The sequence below is a fragment of the Clupea harengus genome, chromosome 24 (assembly GCF_900700415.2).
Source record: "Clupea harengus chromosome 24, Ch_v2.0.2, whole genome shotgun sequence".
Classification (NCBI taxonomy): domain Eukaryota; kingdom Metazoa; phylum Chordata; class Actinopteri; order Clupeiformes; family Clupeidae; genus Clupea; species Clupea harengus.
Window position 1 is genome coordinate 17,332,208 of NC_045175.1, and position 19,357 is coordinate 17,351,564.

The 19,357-nt window shown below is 41.8% G+C and overlaps 1 protein-coding gene across 2 annotated transcripts in view; it reads left to right on the forward strand.

Annotated features, from left to right (window-relative positions):
• Positions 1–19,357, forward strand: part of LOC105891261 (complement C3-like) — a 73,058-nt gene that overhangs the window by 15,263 nt on the left and 38,438 nt on the right. For both annotated transcript variants that reach the window (XM_031562539.2, XM_031562538.2), the window contains exons 2-12: positions 2,224–2,416; positions 4,374–4,530; positions 11,386–11,456; positions 11,566–11,654; positions 11,869–11,951; positions 13,071–13,158; positions 13,261–13,363; positions 13,463–13,583; positions 17,445–17,560; positions 17,679–17,837; positions 18,076–18,276. In XM_031562539.2, coding sequence (XP_031418399.1) covers positions 2,224–2,416; positions 4,374–4,530; positions 11,386–11,456; positions 11,566–11,654; positions 11,869–11,951; positions 13,071–13,158; positions 13,261–13,363; positions 13,463–13,583; positions 17,445–17,560; positions 17,679–17,837; positions 18,076–18,276 — 1,381 coding nt within the window. The remainder of the gene's footprint in view (positions 1–2,223; positions 2,417–4,373; positions 4,531–11,385; positions 11,457–11,565; positions 11,655–11,868; positions 11,952–13,070; positions 13,159–13,260; positions 13,364–13,462; positions 13,584–17,444; positions 17,561–17,678; positions 17,838–18,075; positions 18,277–19,357) is intronic.

Genomic DNA, 19,357 nt, shown 5'->3' on the forward strand with positions numbered 1-19,357 from the left:
TCTGTTTCACAGCATTTGCGAGAATGAACCATGTTAAATGTCATTCATGTATGTGTGTGTCTGTGACACTGCTAGCTTGAGCTAACCAAACACCGTATAGCTAGCTAGCTAGGTAGTTAGCTCGCGTAAGATACTGTAATTTAAGGTAACATCAGGCACTGCCCACAACCGTTTGACAGCAGGCTAATCAAACACTGTATAGTACATAGCTAGGTCAATTAGCTCGCATAAAATACTGTAGCGATCTCAGTCACTTCGCAGAGAGGTTTTTCTGTAATGATAACTTTATTGCTTAACATCAATGGCACGTAAATCACTGTGACTGCTTATCATAAAACCGCGAGCACGAAGAGGCTGATCAACCAGAAACACGTTATCTTATTCAGGTGTCCCCGCCCCCCGGCTACTCTGCCAGCCCCCCCCCCCCCGCAGCGCATAGCAACCCGCACATGAGCTGCCGCTGCTGACAGAGAGCAAGGACACCGGCACACAGGCACACAGACATCACAATGAACATGAACCTGAACAAATCAACACATACAGGATGCTACAATACTGTAATTTAAGATAACCAATTACCCAATTTTCCCAGAAAAACATTGATTGTGTGTGTGTGTGTGTGTCTGTAAGAGTGCTAGCTTGAGCTAACCAAAACACTGTATAGCTAGCTTGAGCTACCCAAACACCGTATAGCTAGCTAGCTAGCTAGGTCAATTAGCTTGCGTAAGATACTGTTAATATAACTTAAGCTAACCAATTACCTAATTTTCACACTAAAACATCGATTACGTGTGTTTGTGATGTGTAACATATATCCTTTATCAGTCATTCAAGTTATTTCCATTGACGTTTATTTACTGCTAGCGATTACACAGACACAAGTGTAATTCAATTGCTATTAATGTTGAACTTGAACTTTAACAACGTGACACAATATTAAAAGTCAGGCAATCGACATGGTTCCTCAAGAATTAAAAAAAAGGTCCTGGTCACTTTTTGTTCAGGTCAGATGACAAGTTTTAACCAACCAGAGACCGGAGTAAAGTACCCACTTTCGGTTTAAATACGGATCCCAGCAGAAATACGTTATCCATACCTACAGGTTATCACTCGAATAGTTATCTGTAGAATGACTGCGGAATGCTACCACTGTGGTAGCATATAGGTGGGGACCTAGCAGTGGGCTAGTGTAATATCTCTGTTTGGAGAGCTAAACTTAAAAGACTGGCAATAACAAAAACTGCAAATACCCACGCACACTGTTAATGTCTGATACTCCAGCAGCAACTCAACGTTACTGGAGCTCACTGAAGGTGGCTTCTTGGTATACCTCCTTACTGCTGTGCGCAGGTGTTTTTCTCTACCTCTCTTGTCGTCCTGGCTTCTTTTATTGTCTCCCCCCCGCCCCCCAACCAATAAAAATCCCTAATACCTGAACTTACTCATCTCTTTATCAATAAGCCTAAGGGTTGTTGGCCTACCAAAGACATGCACCAAATAAAGTCTGATCTAATGTAGATTATAGTTTTTTCACACAATATATTTTCCAGTTATTTTCACAGTTGAAATGATGCAGTTAAATGAGTGAGCACTATTTGTAACATAGCACTTATCATATATGAATATTTTGAAAATACTTGTACTAAATAACTATACTACATAACATAGCTGGAGGATGAAAGGTTAAACTTGGGTAGCACCTGGGTTACACATATACTACAATATTTACACACCTTACGCACACAACAAATATTATTAACATACATACATAACAAACTTAACATCAAACACCCCTCAAGACGATTACCTTCTCCTTCCCCCGTTGGACATGGAGAAATACTGCTCTTCAGCGGCGCAAGCTTAGGAGGAGCAGGAGGGGAATGATGTGTGAGAAAGTGGGAGTAACAGGATGTGTGAAGTAACAAGGGTTGTATATGGAAACAGGGAGTAAATGGGACATGAGATAATGGATACTGCACTACATGACATGGATGGTGATCATAATAAACAGGGTGATCATAATTAAACAGTGACATAGTATAGAATAGTATGGAAAGGGTGGCTAGCGAAATACTTTGATATGAATAACCAGGCGTGTGTGTGTGTGTGTGTGTGTGAGTCAAAGTCTCTCTCTCCCTCTCTTGTATATACTGTACATATGTCTGTGTGTGTCTACATACAGTATATATACACACACAAACAAACAACATGATTCTTTTTCAGCTATGTGATGTCAGCTCCTAACCTCCTGAGGGTGGGCACCCCAGATAAGGTGTTTGTGGAGGCCCAGGACTACACCGGAAATCAACTAACAGTCAGAATTAGTGTCCTCGGATTCCCCACCAGAACACTTCTTGCAGAAAAAAGTGTGAGCCTGACTACAGCCAACAACTTTCAGGAACTAGCAGAAATCGAGGTAAGAAAATTAAAATAAATTATTTTCCATATGGGAGACCAATACATTTTCCTGGTGATTTTCAAACTGATGACTGCTTTACTATTCAACCCGTGTGAAAGACATTTGCCACACATTTCAGCAGAATTACTAAAATTCTTCTACCAGATGTAGTCAACTTATATCTTAAATAGCAATACAAAAAAACATGTTGATTAAAAACCGGATAAGTGTGGTTCGGGTGTTGCTAACGGGCAATCCTGTCAGATTTAGTTTTCTTGAACAGTCCTGGGGTGCCTTTCCCAGAGCCTTCTTGATGCTAAGTCATTTGTAAGTTGTACCTTAAGTTTTCCCAGAATATTCTAAGCTATAGTATACCTTCTCTAAGAGATACTTTAGTAAGGTTGGTCTGGGGTACGTTACCCAGTTATGGTGTCTCTCAGCATTTTACAAGACTTGAAAGGTATACTCCAATAAAGTTGCATACAATGTGTTAGATTCCAATTATCAAATCAAATATAAGAAGTGGTACGATAAGTACAATAGGCTTAGTCATGAACTGCTAACCCTGTTTTCAACATTCAAAATTCCACATAGACAACACACTATTAGTAAGTGCCTGTTATTTATATACAACAAACAAACAACAAACAAACAAAGTTCGGAAACGTTATTTCGGTCGATTATTCCTCCCCTTTAATAATACCAATATATCGTTGGAAAGCCAAACAGGGCGGTACAAAATAAAATTATAAAGTGCACATTTCAGGTAAACAAGGACAGTTAAACAATGGCTTAATATTTTCTTTTTTTTCAAGTTTGCTGGGAACATAGCAGTCAGGCCTCTTATTTCAGAAACAATGAACTACTTCTTTGCTTTCAGCCAGCTGCCTGTTGACATTTTCAGACAACACTTTTGCACAACACAACTTTTAAAAGTAAACTTTCCATTCAGAAGCTTTTTATCATCCATATCGCCGTATCGCGCTCACCATTCACTCAAACCTTAACGTTAGCCTACTACACAGTTTGCGAGGTCAAAAAGTTTGCGAAAAAAAAAGTTTGCGATAAAAAGAAATGACGGCGTTAAAAATGAGTTTGCGTTAACGCCGTTAATAACGCGTTTAACTGACAGCACTAATTTTAACATTTATTATACGTTGTTCTCCTTATTCTCAAAATAATTTCAATGACTGTGTGAGGAACCGGGCGGTCACCCCACGTTATTTTGGGAAGTGGTGACTGGACTGGGTGGTGTAGTTGGGAAGAAGGGTGCAGGAGATGGTGGCTCTTATAAAAATATAATCGTATTTATTACATGGAGGATTCTTTGGTATCAACCCTGAAACATGTATATACAATAAACAAACATATACTGTATTCAAAAACAAAAAGACGGCTGCACTCAAAGTGCTACAGACACTAGGGAGAACTAGGCATATTCTTGAGCATGCTAGGCACAGATTCATTATTCAATGAACATATTCACAACGCACAGGTTCACAAGTTTACAAGGAACATATTCACTACACAGGTTCACAAGTTCACAAAGCACATAGTAGTATCCACACAGCTAGATACCAATTTTACTTAGCCTCACAGCAGGTAAGTGTTTTCAGCCTCTCATGCCTGTTTCCAAAGTTCTCTCAATGCCATCTCAAAAAGGCACCCTTTAAATAGTGCCGCTAGGTTGGGTTTAATTGAACCAATTTGGTCTCCCGAGTCCAGCCACTATGGTGGGGGAGCCCGGATCCAACCATTTTGGGGGGGCAGTCCACCCCACACCAGGGCCAAACTCCTCATGAGTCACAGTGAGAGGGAGGGAATTTGTCATTCAAATTTCCTTGACTGTTAACTCTTATGTCTAAGGTCTTGGGTAAAATATAAAACATGATGTCTCCAGGTCTCATGTAATCATTTAGAATTTTTGTATTCATTGAAACATTCATGTCTGAAAAGATTTCCAATTTGTTTGCAGGTTCCTACTGGGGATTTAGCTAGGACTGAGACCAAATATGTATATCTCCAAGCTCAGTTTCCAAATCGCCTTCTGGAGAAATTGGTTCTCATTTCGTTCCAAACTGGTTATATTTTTCTACAAACAGACAAAACAATATATACACCTTCAACCACAGGTAAGATAATATCACTTTCCTCACCATCAAAACCACAAACTTTTTTGGGGGGGAAATTTCACACCGGGAAGCCCTTGGCCAATTCCTGAATCCACCTAGGGCAGACTTCATGTCAGTGGTCAGAAGTTGAAATCAGGCTGTAAACGCACAATACTATTTATAATCTGCCTCTCCACGTGCTGGACAGAACCCCCCAATGTGTTTACTTAATGACAATTCCAATACGCAGTATTTAACACACACAAATTCCCCCTGCGGAGCAACATCCACATCTTTCATTAGTGACAGCCAGGTAAGGATACTCTGCCCTAACCTTCGGAATTGTTTGTCAATATTGTTAAACCACAATAAAAACATTAGCCTTGGACAATAACCCTCCATTAAAGCAACACTATGTAACAATTTGAGGTATGTTGTTATCAGCAACTACTTTTGGTATTAATTAATTTTGATGGCATATGGTCATGTGAAGGACAAATAAACACACCTGCACAATGTAGTTCTGTGGTCCGAGTCGGAACACACTGTATTCCCTAAATAACCTTGTTAACCATTAGCTGATTAAAATTAAAAGTTAGAATATGAAGACAACAATATTTCAGAGTTTTTATGTTGCTTCATATATATACAAATATTCATATAGCAACTGTGGGAAATCGGACCGTAGCTCACACTGCCAGACAGTCAACCAAAAATGTCTGATTAGCCAGACATTCAGTAGATTTTCCAGAAGCCAGACCATGACTTGTTTGGGTGACTACCCTGCTGTAATTGTGCAACAAACAAACAAACAAACACTAATCCACCTCGGCTTTACAGTTCACGGCTAGTCTAAAGTCTAAAACTAAAATTACTTTTTGTACAGGCTTTGATAGGGAGACAGAGACAACTTGGGCTGTGCCAAGGCTTGTGATGTTTGGCCCTTTGTGATGACAACTTGTTGCACTCAAGCACATTAAAAAACAATCAAGCCATCAAGACTACTCCTACCTACTGCACTACTCCCCAGCATAATTATATGAGTGTTATTAGTACACCATAGCATATCATTATTGTAGAAAATGATTAAGGTGGAGAGAAATACAGACAATTTATTTTCACTGCTTCAATTTATTGCATTTGTTATTAATACATTTAGTCATTTAACAGACACTTTTATTCAAAGCAACTTACAAGGAAATGTAAAACTACAGCGAGGAAGGAGGTGAGGGGATTCGAACTAGCAACCTTGCAGTTACGAACCGGTAGGGGTATACTCTGTACCAGTTCACACTTGCTGTCAGGTATGCATACATAGATATCACCCTATAAACATCCCAACACACCTCTCTCTCACAGCAGTGGCGGTGTTGAATTTTGCCATGATTATGGTCTTGTATTCTTCATAAGCGTTCATGTTCATCTTCTGCTCGCCAGCGGAGAAAAAAAGAGCCCTTTTCTTTGAGTTTAGAACCATTATACCGTTAGAAAATCATTGTTTTGGTGATCGACCTTTCCTGCCTTTTGAAGTAGGACGTGCACACGCAATTGCCCTGATAAATTTAGCCTGGTTGAAGTTAACCACATGATTTGGAGGCGGATGAGTCGTTGACAAACTGATATTTGCTGTTCTCAATCAGCTCGCTAATGTTAACGGGCTAAAAGGACAATTGATTAACTTAGCTTCAACCCTTACGACGAATGGGGCCCTGCTGTAATTGTGCAACAAACAACTTGGCAAACAAACAAACAAACAAACAGTTCACAGTTTACAGTTTACAGTTTACCACTTTAGTCTAAAACTAAAATGACTATTTGTACAGGCTTTGATAGGGAGGCAGAGACAACTTGGGCTGTGCCAGGTCTTGTTGCACTGCAAGCGCATTGAAAACCAATCAATCCATCAAGACTACTCCTACTGCACTATTCCCCAACCTTCCCCTGTAATTTGTGCCAAAAATGTTCAATCCTCCCTTGAGTATCATCTCTTCAAGAGCAATTTTCAAATGTCATAGTCGTTGATATCTTAGGCCCTAATCTGAAAGGGCAATAAGCTGTGCATTACATGTGCAACGTTATGGTAGGCTGCAAATGGTGCACCATCAACAAGGGAGGAGTCAAGAAGAATTGTTATTTGCATGTACACACTCATGGGACACCAGAGTAGTGGGAAGCATTTGTGGGACAGGGAAAATGTTGACTACTGTAGCATGCAAGGGGGTTGCATGCTTCTGTGTGTGTGGGTAAGACAGCTCCCAGCATGCATGGAACTCTTTGTTGGTAAGCATTCTATCTTGGAATAATGTGATTATGCCTTCTCTTTTGTGTCTGATGTTAGCGTGAGTAATTTAATTCCATTTTGGGGAAAAAAACTCCCGTGACTGATTATGCGGTGGAGAAAAGAACATGCTGTATATGCGTTTATCGATACACCAAAAACATTAAGGTCATCTTGAAAGCATCTTCTTGTGAAATAACAAAGTATTTGAGCATAGTTGCATAGCTTAAAGCAACATTATGTAACAATTTGACACTTTCTGAGGTATGGTTCCCTATCGCAGTTGGACTGCGATATAACAGATGGGACATGACGTAGTCACGGAACCAATCGAAGCACTATTCACTCACGCCGGAAGGCTGAGATTCGTCAAATCCCTCTCCTGAGCCCGCCCCCTCAGGAGCCTTTAAGTAGGGATGTTCACGGTCGAATCAGCCTCTTAAGAAACTTCGCTTCGAAGTGGTCAATCCAGACACTTTTTCTACAGAATAGCGGTGACCTCCAGATGCAGGAGAGCCCTGACGATCTGGAGGACTCCGCAGTTCTTCGCGGCGTCGGGCCCCATGGGCATTGTGACGTGCCGCATAGTGGTGACCACAGACGCCTCCACAAAAGGGTGGGGGGCAGTCTGCGAGGGGAGGTGTGAACGGTCGCTGGTCTGCAGCAGAAGCCGAGTCACATATAAATGTGTTAGAACTGCGAACGGTTTTCCTGGCACTGCGGCACTTTCTGCGCACGTTAAGTGGTCGACATGTGTTGGTAAGGACGGACAACACTTCAGCCATGGCGTATTTAAACCGCCAAGGCGGAGTGCGCTCCCCGTTGTTGTACCGCTGGGCGAACCGCCTGCTCCTGTGGGCGGCGGTTCACATCCGTTCCCTCAGAGCAGTTCATATTCCAGGCCACCTCAACTACGGGGCAGACCTGTTATCGAGGGGCGACCCTCAGGCGGCAGACTGGTGTCTCCGCCCTCAGGTGGTCGATCAGATTTGGCTGCGTTTTTAAAGGGCCCAGGTGGATCTGTTTGCCAACAGACAGAACACCTGCTGCCCGCTCTGGTTCTCGCTAGGGGGCGACAACCCTCCATTGGGCGTGGACGCACTGAGCCACCAGTGGCCGAGTTTGCATCTGTATGCGTTTCCCCTGGTCCCGCTCCTCCAGCAGGTGCTGTGCAGGATATCAATCAATCAATCAATTCAATCTTATATAGCGCTTCTCTAAATACCCGAAGTCGCTTTATAGAGTCCAGTAGTCATTCATACCGGTGGTGGTAAGCTACCTCAGTAGCCACAGCTGCCCTGGGGCAGACTGACAGAAGCGTGGCTGCCAATCAGCGCCTACGGCCCCTCCGACCACCACCAACATTCATTCATATTCATACGATGCAATGCATGTCTTTATGATGGTGGGGGAAACTGGAGTACCCGGAGTAAACCCACGCAGGCACGGGGAGAACATGCAAACTCCAAACAGAAAGGACCTTCTTCCTGTGAGGCAACAGTGCTAACCACTGAGCCACCGTGGATAGCGGACGAGGGCAGGGATTTGCTGTTAGTAGCCCCCCACTGGCCCAGTCAGCCGTGGTTGGCGGATCTGATCAATATGTCGGTGCAACCACCTTGGGAGCTGCCTCTTCGGAGAGACCTCCTATCGCAGGCGCGCGGAACGGTCTGGCATCCCCGGCCAGAACTGTGGCATCTCAGGGCCTAGCCTCAGGCTTGTCAGACGCGGTGGTGGCTACAATACAGAGTGCCCGGGCGGTGTCTTTGTATACGCTGAAGTGGCGCAGTTTTGAGCGGTGGTGTGTTGCGCGTCAACGCGACCCCGTCAACTGTGCGCTGGGCGTCATATTAGAGTTCCTACAGCAGTTGTTTGATGAGGGGAAGGCGGCTTCCACTCTCAAGGTATACCTGGCGGCCATCTCAGCCTGCCATTCAGGTATCAATGGCAATTCCCTGGGCAGCCATCCGCTAGCGTCACGCTTTATGGCTGGAGTGAGACGTCTCAGGGTGCCTGATAGACACCTCATACCCTCATGGGATCTGCTGGTTGTGTTACATGCTCTCACAGGGCCTCCATTCGAGCCCCTGGAGACGGTGGACATAAAATTTGTCTCTTTAAAGACCGCGCTGTTACTGGCATTGGCGTCAGCAAAGCGCGTCGGTGACATGCAAGCCCTGTCCATCAGCCCATCATGCCTTCAGTTCTCGATCGCTGGGGACAAAGTGGTTATGCGACCTAATGCTGCTTACACACCTAAAGTGGTGGCAACCCCATTCCGCAATCAGGTGATTGAGTTGGCAGTATTCTCGCCTCCTCCTTTTGCGTCAGCAGAGGAGGAACGTTTGAATAAGCTTGCCCAGTACGCGCTCTTCGCTGTTATGTAGAGTGCACTGGGGCATTCAGACAATCGGATCTGCTGTTTGTATGCTTTGGCGCACGAGCAAAGGGCAGACCTCTGTCAAAACCGAGCCTCTCCCGTTGGATAGTAGAGGCTATTGTGTTGTCATATCCGAGTTTGTCTTTAGATCCCCCGGAGAAATTGCATGCATACTCTACGCGGGGGGTCTCTTCTTCCTGGGCCTTATTGAAAGGAGTCTCAGTGGAAGAAATTTGTAAAGCTGCAAGCTGGAGTTCTCGCCACACTTTCATTAGATTCTATATGTTAGATGTGGCCGAACCTAGTTTTTTACATGGTGTTCTACAGGCAGGCGATCTTTGAATCCCCGGGCCTGAGAATGGTAAAGTGATGTATGTGTTCATCAGCGTCTATGTGTTACGATGCAAATTAACCATTCTAGGGATTTTTTTCCCTACGGGCGGGGGATCGCTGATCCCCTTGGCCTATGTACAAAGGAAGTGCCCTGTAATGTTCACCACCAGCTGCTATATGAACCTTTAGGAGGGCAAAAGCGATATATAAGTTGGTGTGTGTGTTGGCTGCCACTGTATTATCACGCGTGAGGATATGCGGTCCCATCTGTTATATCGCAGTCCAACTGCGATAGGGAACGTCTCAGTTACTTACGTAACCTCGGTTCCCTAAGCAGGGACCAGATATAACAAGAGTTGCGTGTACAGTGTTGCTCTTGGATTAGGTTGTCTACACTCAGTTTCTTTTCCAAGACTGATTCGACCGTGAACATCCCTACTTAAAGGCTCCTGAGGGGGCGGGCTCAGGAGAGGGATTGGACGAATCTTAGCCTTCCGGCGTGAGTGAATAGTGCTTCGATTGGTTCCGTGACTACGTCATGTCCCATCTGTTATATCTGGTCCCTGCTTAGAGAACCGAGGTTACGTAAGTAACCTAGACGTTTTATAGGCAACTAGTTTTGGTACCATCCTCAAATTAATTTTGACAGCATATGGTCATGTGAAGGACAGATAAACACCTGTGTCTTTCCCACTAGCCATCCAGAATATGCCCTATGTAGTAAAGGGATCAGGAATTAAGATTTAGTTTAATAAATATATTCCATAGTCAATAATTCAATATATCTAATTCCTAGTGGTAATCTTCTCGTGTTATTTGGAGAACGTGAGAATTATACAACTTGTCACGTGTATTCTGGACCTGGCCTACATGAGGTGTGAGAGAGCCCTCATACTTCCTTCTAGACCAGAGACATAGTCCCGTAAGTTTCCTCAGCCTCATGCATAGATTTTGAGTCTTTGATCATGGCTGGGTTTCTGGGTTTCTGACACCCCTGTGTGAGCAAATGGGTCCCAACCCCGGCGACTCCCAGGAAGAGATAGGAGCCATTGGGTGACAACCCGACACCCCCCCCCCCCTGCTTGCCAACAGGATAAAGCCTGTGGTTTCCAAAAAGCTGATAGAAAGAGATATAGGTGAATCCATTCGGTGATACTTAACTCTCTCCTCCTCTGGTGTACATCATTGCAAGAATAAACCTGGATTTTTGGTTGTTCACACCTCAGACTGAGTCTCCGATTTTTGGGATGAATTTATGTCCTATCAGTAGTTCTGTGTAACGGGCTGGTACACCCTGCAAAAATGCTGAAGAAAATGAAGAAAAGGTTTCACACGCATGACATTGCCAGCTAAACTGCCAAAAGACACCAGTTAGTGTGTTTGCTGGGCTGTTGGTGGTCTTCGCAAGGTTTTTGCATGCCTTTTAGGTAGTTAGCGTGCTAGTTTTGAAACAGAACTCCTTATTGCTGCTTTAAAAAGCCATTTGGTAGCATGGTCAGTCAATTTAGTAACTGAGAGGTCAATGTTATGCTGTCAAACTGTGTACAGATTAGATTTGATGCACCTACAAGACCTTGAAAACGCATATGCTGGTTACATTTGAGAAAGTGGCAGAACGCCTACCTTTTTGAGGCGTTGGTCTGCCCTCGAAGGCGCTTAGGTCTGGACACATTTGTTTTGATATGACCAAATGAATGTGCCCTAGTAATCAAAATAGCTTTACACAATGCATTTTTTTTTATATAATAACTCACCGTTAGCATCTATGCTTTGGGGTGTACTGCTAACCAGAGAAAAGGCAAACGTGCAGCATTCACAACATTCATACTCTACATTTGCACAGGTTCTGATATCTGATGCCTTTCTTTCCCCGTGTTTCCTTTAGTTAATTTTCGGATATTTGCCCTCAAGCCAGATTTCACGCCATCCAATTCAAGTGTGGACGTGAAGATAATGGTTAGTCATGCTATACACTTTGCTTGTGTTTTGCTCGAAATTTCAAGATTACAGTTATATAAACGTTTGTGTTAATATGGTTCACATTGTTGATGAATTATTGTTTTAGAACCCCAATGGATTTGAGATGGAAAAGATTTCGTCGGCGGCCGACATGGGAGTCATTTCTAAATCCTACAAAATCCCTGAATATACCAGGTTTGTGCAATATTCCTCTCATGGCAGTGATATATGTAGATACAAATGCTGTAAACATTTTACCATCCAATTATTATAGTCAAAGACTGGAAAAAGCAAAAGGAAAAATTGACATTGACATTAACCTCCATATACTGGACAACAATTTAAATATACTACATTTTTTTTCTCAGTCAGTCAGTTAACCAAACTTTGACCCCCTCTCTGTTTGTAGTTTTGGGACTTGGTCTGTTGTGGCAAGTTTCTCAAACACCCCACAGGAAAACTTCACTGCAGAGTTTGAGGTTAAGGAATATGGTGAGTGAGTAGTTTTTCAAGTGCTCATAGTAAGGATGGGTGATGGGGGAAAATATTAGAATGGGCGCTCTTAAGATTTAAATTGATAAGGCAATGAAATAGGGCTATATCTATTTCCTATTTATATCTACATCTACAGTAAATATACCTATTTACATCTGTTTATTCCATTGCATGTAGATCAACTTAAGCATGACTCATTTTACACTACATTTACTAGCACATGAGAAATTAAATGAAATGACACATAGTAGCTGTTAAAAAGGCAAGGCAGATTTATTGATATACCACAATTCATACACAATGGCAATTCAAAATGCTTTACAAATGAGCAGATAGAGAATCAATAGATTAAAAGGTAAGGAGCATTACAAGAAAATGCCATAAGCCATAAGCCAACAACAACATCCTTTCACGAAACCCAAACTGAATTGCAGAGAGCATCTTTAAGTGACTTTCACCAGAGACCATGCCAAAATACACTTACTGTAATTGCTAGCAAACATTATGCAAATTCAAACTCAGACTCGTAACTAGAATTAAACACTATGTGGTATGTACAAGGCTGTCCTAATTTGGTTATATTGACATATTAGCATTTCAAACTATGAATATGTGTTGTGACGCCCACCTGCCCACCTTATTGTCTGCACCTGTATTTAGGGTGGGGTTATAAAAGAGTTTCTCTCTCTCTCTTTCATTAGGCACTTCTTTTCGGTACTTGTAGGCACTATATTGATATTCTCTCTCACACGGGCTCTTTGACTTCTTTCTAAATCTGTCCCCCTTTCTATTTCTTTAGCTCTCACTTTCTTATTAATTTACCTAACAAATTGATACATTCATTCACCCATTCATGCACGACATTGAACATTACCTTTTTCATACCCCTATTTTGTTGATTGTTAATATTGGTAATAATAAATTCTTATTATTGAATTTAAACTGTCTTGTGTCTTGTCCCTCATTATGTGACAGTAACCTTTAACGAGTCTGCCGTAACAGTGTCTTCAAGGGCTACTGAACATGTTGCCATTTCAGCTTATATCTCTACAAGACAAAAGTTAAGATTTCATTTTCAGATAAAGTTGTACAAATTACAACTTTTTTGTGTTAAAGTTCTACCAAGCTTTGAGATCTCACTGAGTCCGAGGAAAACCTTTTTCTATGTGGATGACCAGAACCTGATTGTCGATATTGAGGCGAGGTAAGAATGAAAGGATTTCAGATGTGTGACTATTTCTCATGTAGTACTTATTTATCTTATTAGTACTTCACTCTGATAACACTACCATTTAACCCTGTGAAGGTATTTATATGGCCGAGCGGTGACAGGAGTTGGTTTTGTGATGTTTGGAGTGTTGAACAACAACCAAAAGCGGAGTCTACCACGCTCACTTAAGAGAGTAGAGGTGAATGTCATTAGAAAGAATGAATACATACAAACACACACACAAACACTCACTCACAATGCAATCATTTTAATATTAATATGCAACATTTGCTGACAGATCAGAGATGGGAAAGGCGAGGTCACTCTGCAGAGAGAGGACATTGAGAATGTGTTCCCAAATATGAATGACATCGTCCATTCTTCAATATATGTGCATATCAGTGTGTTGACAGAAACAGGTATGTGTTGACCATCGAACTGGAAGATGTATAATGGCCATAAGCAACATTCATCCATATACATCCATGTATTACTATTAAGCACATGACCGCAGCTTATGCCCATAACTTCATGTAGCAGTTATGGAAATATCAGTAATGAACAAGCACACTATTGATAGATAGGCAGATTGATAGATAGACAGAGAGACAGACAGACAGACAGACAGACAGACAGACAGACAGAGTGCTTTATTGATCTCCAAAGGGAAACTGTTTTGTTGCAGTATTAATTAACACAATTGCAAAGACATGCATAAATTATAAATAGTAAACACAAAAAACACACAATCAGAAAGGTAAGAGAAATGCACACTAGGGATGGGCATTCGATTAAATTGTCTTAATCGATCGCCGGGAGAATTAACGATCGATTTTCTATTAATCATTAATATTTTTATATTAAAATTCACTATTTATAGGCTATATTAAAATGCAGTGAAAATTTAAAAAAAAACGGCGTGTTTCCTCATTGAGATCTTTATTACAAGATGAACAACTCTTGTGGCAGTTAAACTTACAAGATGGACAACTCTTGTGGCAGTTAAACGGGATCCGTTCAATGGTTACACTTGAAAATATGCGCTGCTGTACTCTTAAGCAGCGGAGCCGACAGCTAGAAGCCGGTGCTCATAAACACAACTGACCCTCGTTTTCCTCTAACTAATTAATCTCACATTTTGAAATGTATTAATCTAGATTCATCGCGATTAAAAGTTTGTTTTTCTTCTAAAGACTAAGGGCCTCATTTACTAACATTGCGACCGCAGCTTAATCTGCGCTTTTGCCAAACCGCATATACCGCACGGTATTTTTCCGTGGTATTTAGAACCTTGTAGTAATCAGCGCCTAACCCCGCCCATTAGTCTTATTTAGCGCTCTGCTAAAACAGGGAAGAAAGAGCCTGCGTGTTCCTGCCACCATGGATGATGAGTTAAAATTAGAATTAGAGCTTTTGGTTCACGAGGTTACAGCAAACTAACCCGGAAACTCATAAATATTTCTCCATTTAGCCCTTCCGTCCACATTAAAAGTTGTGATCACTTTGAATTCATTTTATTGGTGAGCTGATTTGGGGAAATTAAACTTTTCAGCGAACATTGAGTTTCTGGGTTATCATGGTTACCCCTCAGGGTGCCTGTGCAGCTTCATATTAATGAGTTTATGTTCACGAGTTCATATTCACACATATTAACATGAGTTAATCACACACAGGCAACTGCAAACTGTTAAGATGGTTAGATAGTTAATATCCAGGTTAACTGCTACATAGCATCCCGTTAAATAGTCTGGTAGGAATAGGTTGCCATGGCACTGGGGGTAGCTTGCGCTTGAAAGGCTATAACGTCAAAATAAACATGGAAGGTGAAATGATCATGCTGCTCTGTCTCTACAATTTACTTACCGGTAGTTTAATTAGTGTACTTCGAGTACAAGTACTTTTCCTGAATAGATACGCGTTACTCCTACGCAGAAGGTGTGCACTGTACTCGGTGTGCTTGAACTATGAGTGAAAATACCGTTTAAACCATACAATAAGCGGCGATTCTGGGTAAGACGTGGCCGAACTTTTCCCGAACAGCTAGCTGGTGGGACAGTTTGTAATTCTATTTGTTTGTATGCCTATTCAATGATATATCAAATATAAACATAAAAAAAAAAATAACATTTCTGATGTTCGTATTTTTCAAATTTCTCGCAGGCACATAGTTTTCATTTAGCAGCTGATATGTCATGCTAAAACACCTCTTGTTTCGTTACTAATACATAATTAGGCGCACTTTACGCATCTCCTCCCATCTCTTTGCGATGAACACCCACTTCCCCACACCCACTTCCCAGGAGCGGTAATCTGCGCTTTTACTCAGGTGCGCCTCCTTTGGAAATACGGTTTTATGTCTTTACCCGCTATTTTACGCCTGAAATGGGCGCAATCCTGTTAGTAAATGAGGCCCTAAATCTTATAAATTAATGAGTAATCACTTCAGACATCGTGTATTTTAGACACTGTTGTTTAATTGTATTTTTTTCGTGCTCTCTCGCCGTCATACAAGGAATGTATGCGAGACACAATGGTGCCCCTCGACGGTAAATCGTAAGAATTGTCCCCTGAAGCAATTCGAATCACCTCAGTCAGCCCACCGTCTTCAACTATGTTGATGGGCCGACAGTCACCGGCAACCAAGCGTTGGTAACCTTTTCACGGACTGGTCTAGTTATTTCCCTAGAGAAGTCGTGGAGTGTGGGTTGGCGACCATCTAACCTGGGACTGCTTTCTGTCGGGTACTTTGCATTAAGGTGATAACTTAAAGACGAGCTGCTTCTGTGATAGCTACATTCAGCTTGACAAATGCTACATACAACTTTAGTTCCATCATTTTGCCTCTTAAACAGAAACTTTCCGCCCAACAATCCCTCAGCTCTCTTCATCTTTAACTATCGTCTCGGTCTCTCCTATCTAACTGACTGCAGACACGCGGCGGTTTCCTGCCATGGGTCAACGCACACCGGAAGTAAACAAAGTTGCGTTAACTGCGTTAAAATATTGTATTGCATTAATCTCGGCCACAATAATCTCATAGAATAACGCGTTAACTTTGACAGCCCTAAAATAACTAAGTTACACGCACACTACGCAACAGAACATGCATTCGTTTTATCGATGAAAAAATAATGTCATCGAGGAAATTCTTAATGATCAATTAATCGATCGTCGATTAATTATGCCCATCCCTAATGCACACTATATAATACAAATATATAATATATATATACACGCACTATTGTACAAAGGTCTGGGGTTTATGGAAATTTTAGAAAATTTCCTTTCACACGGAACTACTATACTAGATGAAAAATAGAATTTGAATTTTTGCAAAAATGCTATGCAAATTGAATATGCATTGTACTCTGTCACTCAGATGAAGACTTTGCTATAATGCTATAATAATTGAATGTGCATTGTACTCTGTCACTCAGAGGGGGAGCCCTCTCTGTCAGCACAAAGGAGAATTGTTATACAGGGTGACTGCTATTACGATAACAAAATATGACATCCAAATCCTACCAATCTGATATACTGTAGGCTGCGATTGCAAGTTTGCAACACGATCGTGATTGAAACAAAAAACTATTCCAATTTAATGCAATCAAAATGGAACCATAGGTTTAAAAAGAAAACTTCAGTTGTGCTGTTTTTGTCTGCTATCGTATCACAGAAGATACATTCATATTGGAAGTGTTTGAACTAGTTTGGGGTTTCAAAGTTTTGGTTTGAAAAGTGCTGGGGACATAAATTAGATTTTACATGATCCTACCTGTCAGTATTATGATGAGCATAGCCTGACAAATGCTCCAAATTTCATAAGTTAACCCACAGGGAATGTGTAGTGTGTTAAAACTAAAATGTTAAAACATGCTAAAAACAGGTGGGATATCTGTAAATTAGTGGCTAGTGGATATAGAACTCTGCAGTGAAAAACCTCATTCCCCGGTATTACAAGAGACGTGCTAGCAACAGATTAGCTAATTATTAGCACCCCAACCTCAGGTGTCCGAGGGTATGTGTTATTCGAGCCCAGTGCGGAACTGTGTACATTTAAAGCATAGCTCCGTCCCCACTTTCACACTCAATCGGATTTATTTGTTTTGAGAGTTGGATCTGCCAATATTGGGAGGGGGGGGGGGGGGGGGCACGACCCTTTTCACACCCCTATTTCTGACACCCCCCTGTGTGTGTGTGTGTGTGTGTGTGTGTGTGTGTGCGTCTGTCTGGGTCTGTATACATTTGACCATTTTGGTGTGATGTTCACTGTGATGAAGGGGGTGAGATGGTGGAGGCAGAGAAAAGAGGCATACAGATTGTCACGTCTCCATACACCATTCACTTCAAGAGAACCCCTAAATACTTCAAGCCAGGGATGCCCTTTGATGTAACGGTAAGTCCATCCTCTGTGTTCCCTAGTTTCGCTGAGGTGTGACATGCTAAGCACTTTTAACAGCGACCGAAGGGTTAGAAGAGGCAGAATTCATCTGTGACTGCTTTTGTCTTCACAGGTCTTAGTAACCAAACCTGATGGCACCCCTGCTCCAGCAATCCAAGTAGTTTGCACAATAAAAGAGCCTGCAGTGGAACAGATAATGATAACTAAAGATAACGGCATAGCGAAATTTCTTCTAAACACACCAACTGCAGAAAAGTCACTAAAAATCGAGGTAAACCTTATGCCATAACTGCATGGAACAACAGTGGAATCTTATCTTCTGTTTACACAGGCTACAAATTATCCCACCAGTTTTAGTAAATATTATTGATTTACTCAACGAGAGAGTTTACTTATTTTTAAGACTTCAAGATCTTGTATTAACAGAGAATATTATTTGTAAATAAACCAAGTGGATCTTCCGGCTCTATACTCTTTTGATGAATTGCTCTAAATTATTGAATTTTCAGGCAAAAACCAAATGCACTGGCCTCACAGATGCAAGGCAGGCATCACAGGAAACAACAGTTAATCCGTATAAATCCAAGACTGGGTCCAAGAATTATCTGCACATTGACGTCCCTGCAACACAACTGAGCATGGGAGATGACTTCAGGGCCGACTTGAACTTCCCCCAATCTTTACCACAAGAGCTAGACCTCACATATATGGTGTGTTGAGAAACACTCACAAGTTATTGGTTGGTAATGTGCTGGACTGCAGATTTGTTGTTAATGCTTTTGAAGGCAGTGCAAGTGATACTAGAAGGAATTGTGTGTGTGTTTGTGTGTGTGTGTGTGTGTGTGTGTGTTTGTGTGTGTGTGTGTGTGTGTGTGTGTGTGTGTGTATGTGTGTGTGTGTGTTCCTTACTTATCTGCACTGTGCTTTTTTTTTGGGGGGGGGGGGGGTCGTCTTTCTTAAGAGTGTAGAGAGACAGAGACAGGGAGTGGGACTAGGAAATGACAGCAAGTTGGACTCGGAACGCGGGCCCTCTTGGGCACTTGGACTTGTACTGCTAACGCAATTATTTTTAACGCTACATCTGGGTCTGTATTGGCCACCAAGACTGGCTGTATACTGTACAGAACACATTCTGTGCTGCGAAAGGCATTCATTTCTTACAAAGTTACAAAGTTACAAAGTGCATTCAGCCTTTTGTCCACAAAATGAAAAACATGAGTCAATTTAGTACACGTATCTGTTTTGTTGTCTGTGCACAAAAGAATGTGCTCTGTTCAATATTTTGTGGCCACAATGCTAACGTGTTGTGCTTTTCGCGGATGAAAGGCATTACGGTGTCACATGGTTTCAGAATAAATTAATGCCTGTCATAGCACAGAATGCGTTCTGTATGTGAAATAAGGTTGTCACACTTGGCGCCCAATAGTCCTCTGCCTTGAATCATCACATTTCTATTGTTGTTTTCATATTCGCCCACTTCAGAGTGTAAGTCTTCTTCCAATTTACAGCCAGCTGTTTAATCTCCATCAGTTCACTAGCAGTAAAACCTGTCCCCCTTCAGCAGAACTTCCTTCTCTCCAACCATCCAACCATCCAGCAGTCACCATTAGTATTCCTCATGCTGTCCAGCTTAACTGATATCCACAACGTCCAATTTCACTTTATCAATGGTTTCCGCTCTGTTATTGCTGTAAATTTGCAAACCTCATTGACATTTAATAGCAGCTTGTGACTGTTTGTCTCTAAATGTCAGTGTTGTGAGTTACTAGTCTTTTCAACATTTGTTTTCCC